The sequence below is a fragment of the Amphiura filiformis genome, chromosome 5 (assembly GCF_039555335.1).
Source record: "Amphiura filiformis chromosome 5, Afil_fr2py, whole genome shotgun sequence".
Classification (NCBI taxonomy): Eukaryota; Metazoa; Echinodermata; class Ophiuroidea; order Amphilepidida; family Amphiuridae; genus Amphiura; species Amphiura filiformis.
The window spans coordinates 8,882,848-8,892,275 of record NC_092632.1 but is presented as its reverse complement, the minus strand read 5'-3'; the positions used below and the strand labels follow the sequence as shown (position 1 = coordinate 8,892,275).

General features: G+C 38.3%; 1 protein-coding gene across 1 annotated transcript; it reads left to right on the top strand.

Moving 5' to 3' along the window:
- The first annotated feature begins 6,579 nt into the window (after positions 1-6,579).
- LOC140151776 (uncharacterized) lies at positions 6,580-7,035 on the top strand. The gene has a single exon (XM_072174112.1). The coding sequence runs from the start codon at positions 6,580-6,582 to the stop codon at positions 7,033-7,035; it is 456 nt and encodes a 151-aa protein (XP_072030213.1).
- The last annotated feature ends 2,393 nt before the right edge of the window (positions 7,036-9,428 follow it).

Genomic DNA, 9,428 nt, shown 5'->3' with positions numbered 1-9,428 from the left:
GCAAAATCGGTACAATATTAACAATTTTAGTGTTGCAAATCGTGTTTTGCTAGAACTTGTGAATGTGACTAATTTGAACAGTCAACAGAAAACGCGAAAATTTGACTGATGTTTACGATGATGAGCACATGAACACACAAGGTCAAAACGCGGTTAGCAGTCGGACGTAAACACAGGAAAATCGGGCCTTTTTATACAGCGCTATTTTTCTCAAAAAGTAGACCTAAAGTACCCTGAGTAAAGATAGTCACTTGTGCTGAGCATGAAATTGGCCACCCCGGGGGGGCCACTGGTCATTGACAAGGGGGTATCATGCGTGGCCAAAAAATCACGTAAAAAGGGTCTTTTTTCACGATCAGGCACTGTACGTACGTATCGTGAATAGGGTGTCAAAAACATGGAGATTAGAGAAAAAGGGTATCTTTTTCACAACAGATTTACGTATTTAGGGTCCGTCCAGACACCAGTCCTTCATAAGTTTCATGTCCTTCATGTTTATCCCTAGACTTGACTGTGTAGTTCTCTGTTTAGTCCATAAAGATTGCCGACTTCGCCCATGGCCTGTTAATATTTTTCCATTAACCCATTCAATGCTACATGCACAACCCTACAACATTCAATGGTGATGTACACATGCAGTACATTGTACATGCACAGCACGTGTATACTCTGATTTTAAGAGTTTCAATTCTCCTTTATAAAGTCCAAAGTTTCTCATTTCATTTTAAAATATTTTTACTATTATTTGAATTTTCGATCTTGTATTATGGATAAAAATAAAGATTTTCAAGCTAATTTTCATGTTGTATACAATTATTTAACCACAAATATCTACGGTAGAGGATTGATTGAGTTGACCTGTGACCTATCCACAAAATAAATAAATAAAAACATGCATGTTATTAATCGTCAAAAGCATCATATTTTTGTCAGAATTTTGTCACAATAAGTGATCTTGATTTTATTTAAAAACAAATTTTAAACTTTTGAATAAATTGTGAAAACATCAAATGAATATTAAAAGGTAAGATGGATATGGTGCAGAATTAAAATACGTTTTTGGATTGGTATCAAATTCTGCAGTCATACACGAATCCTGCAAGTCTTGGCTGAACTGATTGAGCACCATGCATCTCAGTCGCTATTTACCGACTTATTTTCATCCTAATACTTTATTCAACTTATGAAATAATACCACTATTATTCATCCGATTCCTTCCAGAAGTAGGCCTTAATTGTTGTAATTTTAAGCTTTTAAAATAAATTATTAATATTATGCACTTTTCATCTTTTCGCAATAAGGCTAGCCCTAGGTCATAAAAAAAAATCTGACCACTATTTTATGATTTTTGTCTCATTTTGAAACATGATTTGTAGGTCTATAATAATCAGTATTTGGAGGATGGAGAATAAATTGTCGAAACTTTAATAGGGCCTACAAAAATGATATAATTTCACATTTCTTGACTTCTTTTTCTCTATTTTCTTTTCTTCGTGTTGTTTTTTCTTAGTTAGAGTTTTGTAAATTTTCTTTTCATTTAATTACCTCTTAGGCTCTCTGATACTATAAATCAGCTTAAAATAATGTAACGTTTATTTTGTAATTTTAAAATAGCTCATATTCTGCCCTGGTAGCGCGGCCATTCTGAGTTAGGCCTACTATTAAAGAAATCAATGAAAATGGAGCTTCAAGTAGTAGGCCTATTACTTGCTTAGGGTGTCGAAAATATATGTTTTACTTGCTAAGGGGTAAAAAACGCCAATACTTGTTTAGGGTAGGATATTACACTTGTTATACTTATTTAGGGGTGTATTTTCAGTCGTTGCACATACTTGTTTAGGGTGCTTTTTCAAACTCCATGGCCACGCATGATACCCCCTTGTCAATGACCAGTGGCCCCCCCGGGTTGGCCACTTATCGCTCACTGTTCAAAATGTGACATCTACACCAATTACAGTCCCCGAAAGTGTCTACTTTTTAGCCGACCTCAATTCCGAAACATTTAGTGATAGTTAAAAATGCGATCCCCAACCCTTTGGTTACCTTTGGACGAATTTTTTCAAATCTCGTGAGTCTCCGTGTCTGAAATTCCCGGTACAAACATCGAAAATGTCGCAATTCTCAGTTCCGGTGATGATACTATATCCGCATCGCTGACATGAATATGCATATCTCTGACCCTGTAAGGTCAAAAAGCGTGGCGTTGATTTCAACCAATCCGATCCACCGCTTAATAAAGCAGCTTGATACTGACGTCATATCTGAGGTGACCAGGAGGCAGGAGCTACCATTTTGGTAAACTGAACTCGACTCGTGCGTTCTTTTGGTTCATAAAATCGACAAAATTTTCAATAACGGGTAATAGTATGATTTCAATTTTTTATTAATGAAGTTACTTGTAGTTTTGAGGAATGACAAAGTTGTTTTTGGAAACTTATATGTTTGTTTCAACTGATGATGTAGGATCGCAAGGTGAGTGAATTCGTGAAGAGATTTGCTTGTTTGAGTGATAGTAGGATACGGGTGTAGGCTAGTCCTCTGTGTTTGACCGGCTCCGACGCCTCAATTCACGACGTCTCAATTCAGTACCTGCTTACCAGACAGCAATACTGCGTATTGCTGTATGGAACCAGATATAGACCTAAAGTATGGTGTCATTTTCAGATATGTTATGCAGAATTTTGTTCTGATTTAATAAGATGATATCAAATATATATTTCAAAGTAAGACGTAACTCGACTTATAGCCTAAAACGTGACCCCTATTTTGCACGTAAAGTCTATGGAAAGCTATTTTGTGGCATGTACCCTTGACCTGCAAATGGCTGACATGATGATGTGGTATTTTAGTGATGTCATGATATGACCTCATAGTCACAGTCTCTGTTCTGTTGGGTATTGGTAGAATAACACATTTCTCTATGAAAGGTCAAAAGAAGGGATTGTTTTGTCAGACATTTTGAGAGCCATATTTGATCAACACCATTTGAAGCATGGTGTAGCTTACAACCAGGACACTTAGGGCGCGTTCTCACTATGCCTGTTTGATACCAGGACGTGGACTCGATCCTACATCGAGTCCACTTCCAAGCATAGTGAGAACGCGAAATAAGTGGTCTCGATCCTACATCCAGGATGTAGCATCGAGACCACCTCATTGAGGTAGTCTCGCACCTAGGACGTGGTATCAAACAGCATAGTGAGAACGCGTTTACAAGTGGACTCGATCCACTTATACCGAAATGCTCTATGCACGACCTTGATGGCCGGCGTTGTACTATAGGCCTATACAATATACAGTCTACATTTTATAATTTTCCATTATAAAATTTAAACATATGCATTTTCAAAAATTCATAGCTGGTATTATTGAACAAATTTCTACAGGCTTTATTTCATGTAGTAATTTACAAAATTTATTTTTTATGTGGAAAAAGCTCGGGGAAAGTGACTATACACGGAAGTTCGTTTGAGATGCTTGCCGTGGTTTGATGAGCAGCATGCTTCTCGTGCAGTGTGAAAACAACTGCATCGCGGCAAGATACAGATTTTATCCAGTTTCAGAATTAAACAAAATGACTTTGAACTTCAAAAGGATATTATTCAGGTGTAATATATTCGTTTTTGAAGTGTACATTTTGCTAGACTGAGTCAAAATTACCAATCAAAAATAGTATTTTTGATGGTGATTTAGAGGTTGTGTTGCGTGTAAATCGGCGTGCTTGACAAAAATCAGAAATAACAACCCGATGTATTTCTCTCATTTTACACGTATAGGCCTAATATAAAATAATAGTTTTTAGAGCGTTTTATTTCAGATCTTTCCAAATTCTACATATCACAAAATAACATATCCATAGATTGCAGAAATATATCAGGGGGCCTGGAAATAAAAAATGATCTTTCAAAATAGATAGTTTGATTTGTGCTGTGAGTTCGGCTCAAAACATGCATTGCAACAGAATTTGTGACGTCATGCATTGATATTATATAACATCCGGGTAAGTGGAGTCGATCCTACATCAGCATTTTGGTGTTAGTGAGAACGCGAAATCAATGTGGACTGAGTCCACTTGTATGTGGACTCGGACCTAGGTACGAGACCCCATGTCTGTAGTGAGAACACGACCTTAATTTCAAGATGTTGACTACAAATTTGGACCAATAAATTTCCAGAGACAAAATACAACCAATGAAGCTTACTTGACTACAAATTTGGACCAATAAATTTCGAGAGACTAAATACAACCAAGGAAGCTTACTTCAAAGATGTTTAGGGCAACAGTGACTATGGTAAGTGAAATAGTCAGGGAAGAATACCTTGCACATCGTCATCATCCCTATATCTTCGTGTCAAAAATTGCTGTGATAGTACAGCGACTCCTCTCGTTTTTCAACAGCTACGCATTTTGTTTGAGATAGGCCGAGCGACTCAGGCTAAGCATACCTAGTTACAGTAACTGTAACTCGTCGTACCTAGGTCAGTAGATGTCATTATGTTTATGATAAAGACTGAAGTCTTGCTGGCAGGACTAAAGCATACCATGACTATCATATGAGAATATGAGATACACAGAGTTTCTATATTCTACACATTATTACGATTTGTGCTCTAGTACCCCATATGATGTTTCTATTACAAGAAAATCTATTTGTTTTCAGGTAAAACCAGGGTTTTGTTTCCAGTACACTCACTCGAAAAGCAGTACACTAATTAGCGGGGCATTGCAGCTTGCTGGGGATATCTTTTACTGCATTTTATACGTAAAGATTTTGAAATCCAATGTAAAAATTGTGATATATTTAATTTTGAGAATTACAATTGAAATGCTGTTTTGGGGGAATTTTGCTAGCAGAATCTTTTTTGATGAAAGTCAATCTTTGACAAGATGTAACTTTGCTACGGAAAGTGCTATGAGTATGACAAAAGGTTTTCTGTTTTGGCTTTCTTTACTCAAGGGCTTTAATTTGATATATAAAATGATGCAGTTTGATGGCAAATTTGAATTCACCTAGCATACCTATATATTTTATAAACCATTGTACAGCGTTCATTTATAACTTTTGCAAGCGCCGGTGAGGCTTTTACGATATCAGTTTGTCTTGGCATCTTAATTAATTCACATAGGTCTACTTTCATATTCGGATTTATTAAAGTATTCTTGTTTTAGTTTACAAATACAAAATAGAGAGGCAAATTTAAGCTTACATCCAAGTTCGCAATTGACGGTACGACTCGTCAGACATACAGCGCTCTGTTTCATACTTGTGAGAAAAAGAAAGTAATAAATTATGAGAAGAGGTCACATCATGCCTGATCAAATAATCCAACAAAGAATCACCCTGCCTATGTGCCGGACATAGGCATACATGTTTTATACTTTATTATTTGTCCACAACAACAACCACCACCACGAATGGAGTGCCAATTTCTATTAGCCTACATGTAAGCTGTCTTTTCGATCAACAAGCGCTGAATCTCCCAGCTTGACCAATTCGGCTCTACTTGGTTACTCGTCAAAGCTTTCTCAGCATATGTTGCGATCGGGAAAATCAAAGTGGAGACGAGTCTAATCTTTGTTGACTTACTGATGCTTCTGTCCTTCCATAACTTGTGCATTGTGCACATTGATGTTTTTGCCATTGCTATGCGACATCTGATCTCAGTAGAGCATCCGCCTTGATTTGAAATCATGGATCCAAGGAAGTTAAACTGTTTGATAACCTCAATTGCCTGGTTTCCTGCATGAATAGTGGTGTTCTCTTCTGTTTGGTTGATGACCATCACCTTTGTTTTGCTTACATTTAGAAAAAGGCCAAACTTTTCACTCTCCGTTCTCACTCTTTCAATCAGCTCCTCAAGTTCACAAGCACTGTCTGCTAGTAGGGTGTCGTCCGCATACCGTAAGTTGTTGATGATTCAGCCTCCCGACAGATATTACAATGCTGCAACTCTCGAGGGCCATTCGCATGATATACTCTGCATATATGTATTTTTTTCTTGTCTCACCCCTTGCTCGATTTTGAACCAGGTACTGTCACCCCGGGCTAGCTGTCACCACATGTTGTTCTTACAGTTGATTCCTGATCGTCATAGAGTGTCCTAAGCAATTCTACCACATTTTTTGGGAAGCCCATTGATACCAAGGTGTCCCACAGTTTTTGATGTTGAACAGTATGAATGCTTTTGAATAGTCAATGAAGCACATGTAGACTGGACGGTTGAATTAAATAGCTTTCTAACAAAGCTAAACAACAAAGCTAAATCCACCCAAAAGATTGTGACTGGGTAGCTTTTAAATCATATCATATCATATCATAGCAGAAGTCATGTACCTACTGGGAATTTCAGAAGAGTATGTTCAATGACTCATTGGACAGCTCCCACAAGTCCTTCTGGAAATTTGTCAACTCCAAAAAACAGGAGCCTACCAATGTCACTTCCCTGAAGTCTGGCAACCGAGTCATCTTTGATAGCTTGAAGGCAAAGCTACAGCATTTAACAACCAGTTCAGCTCTGTATTTACCCATGAGGATCCAGCTAGCATACCAGATCTTGGCAACTCTACCATCCCCACCATGAATCGCATTGTCGTCACATGTGATGGTGTTCTAAGACTGCTGTGCTCCTTAAACATCAGGAAAGCTACAGGACCAGATACTCTACTAGTCTGGGTGTTGAAAGAATTTGCCGTTGAAATTGCTCCAATCCTCACCTACATTTCCCAGGAATCCTTGGACACTGGAGACATTCCATCACTCCATCAGATTGTTGTGCTGCTAATATCTCACTGGATGGGCGATAAGAGCGCACCATCTAACTTACGCCCGGTGTCCATAACTTCAATATGTAACAACCTCTTGGAACATATAATATTCAGTAACATCATGAAGCACTACAACCAGCACGACATTCTCACTGAAGCTCAGCACGGTTTCCGATCTGGCCGTTCTTGTGAGACCCAGCTAATATTACAGCTAAGGACCTTGCCAAATCCATTGATGAACCTAAACAGGTCGACACCATTGTCTTAGACTTTTCAAAGGCTTTTGACCGGGTCCCCCACCAAAGACTACTACGGAAATTACAACACTATGGCGTCAGCGGCTCTCTCCTTCAGTGGGCTAATCACTTCTTGACCCAACATAGCCAGCATGTGGTCATCGATGGACAAGCATCCGGGGTACCACAAGGCACCGTGCTGGGACCTTTTCTGTTTCTTACATATATAAATGACATACCAACTGACTTTACTTCCAATCTGTGTCTGTTTGCTGGTGGCTGCCTTCTATACAAGTCAATATCCAACATCAGTGACAGCATGGATCTCCAGAAGGACCTGGACCATCTTCACTTGTGGTCCGTTAATTGGCAGATCTATGTGGTTCAACACAGATAAGATCACCAATGCTTATTACCACCTGGGAGGCATCACACACCGTCATCATCCCTATATCTTCGTGTTAAAAATTGCCGTGGTAGTACGATAAATCCTCACGTTTTTCAACAACTACGCATGGTGATTTTGAGCTATTTTGTTCGAGATAGGCCGTGCGACTCAGGCTATGCATACAATTTGAGATTTTGAGAGCCGGCCACACTGTTTCTATTCTATGTTTTACGATTTTACGCATGATCAGTATATGGCTGGCAGAACCGCCTGGCGTGGAGCTGCTACGCCGTAGCTTACTTTTTTTCGCCATGGAGCTAAATTGACCAATCATGTTAGATCTTTTCATTACGCGGAGCCAGTTGATGCATCATCGCTCCAGAGAGAAAAACTCTTGCCAAAATTAATGTTTACTATGTGGATTTTAAATGAATCGAATGTAAATAAACCACAAACAGTTGTACAGGATCAATACCATTGTTTGATTAGTGTATAGTCAATGTTACCTTGCATGCATGTGCCATGTGTGTGGCGTGTTTGTTTGTTTGTCTACTGTGTCAGGCCAGGATCACTGACGGCCACGGTACTGATACTGTCATACTATCACGGTGATCATATTGTTGAATGTTGTTGACTTTAAAATAATCATGATGCAGTCATGTCTACAGTAGAATTCACCACGACCTTTGAAGGACTTAAACCCCATTAAAAGCTATTAAACCAAGATAACACTCAATGAAAACAGCTCAACTATGTTACATCAGATCTTCTCTGGTTAAATACACACTGCACTTGTGTCTGTTTTACCTGTGCAATGAACAATGAGCTGGTATTATAGTTTCAGTTGGGTGAATGATTATAAAGCGAACGCAAGGTAACAATACTGTCTGGGCTTTTGTTTACTTAATGAGACAATAGTCTGCTTATTGTTAACCAGCGTTCTTGAAAATGAGAAGCATAATGGTTTGCAGACTTAACACGGTTTAGAAATAATTTGTTCATATTTTTTGGTGTTATCTGTCGTTTACATATCCTTCCTAAAACACAAAAGTACCAATATTTCCAAACACCTAAATTAGCTAAAAATTTAGGAAATGTTACAAAACTATATTTTCTAGAATTTCAGAGAATACTTTAAATATTGACTGGTTATTTTTTACACAGTGACGTCATATAGGCAATGGCATAATACTTCTAACATACACTAGGTCACACGTCAATGGTGAGCGCACTGAGTATTGTGTATAGGAAAAGCGGGCAGTACCGTAACTACAGTATATATGGCCTACTACTAGTATATAAAGTAAATCCGAACTGGTTTGCTGAAGGTCGAATTCCGCAGAGCCACGCCAAGCGCAAGATGTACAAATCAGCTCCCGGCGATACACTGCAGATCGCAGAATTGTGTGCATGGTTTACCACCACTCTGCCTAGCTATATAGTTGTGTACAATACTGTATGAGTTTCTTGTGAGTGCATGTTCATCTTAATAATAAGTCGGTTCGTACTTTTCATAAATTACTTTTTGAATCATAACTATCGTGACCGAGGATATCTTGCAACTACGTGAAGCTCGTCTGGCAAATTCTTAATGACTAAATTAAGCTTCACGTAATGAGTAAGTCGTACTTGATTGGTCAGTTTTACCTCCGAGTAATGAAAAACTCTAACATGATTGGTCAATTTGGCTCCACGGAACAAAAAGTCAGCTACGCGTAGCAGCTCCACGTTGTGGCGGTTGCGGCCTACCATATCAGTATCCCATATGATATTTCTATTGTAAGAAAATTTTATTTGTTGTCACATAAATCACAGGTTTCGTTTAAATGTAGGCCTACTAACTGGAAATTAAATGTACTAATTAGTGAGGACCCGTATTTTGCTGTGGATATGTTTAACTGCAATTTGCGGGTAAAAAATTTGAAATCCTGGGTAAAAATTTTGACAATATTCAACTCTTTGAGAAAATTATTTTATAAAGGAATGCTGGTAAAACCAGGTGCAATACAATGTACATTATTGACACACTATCACGCT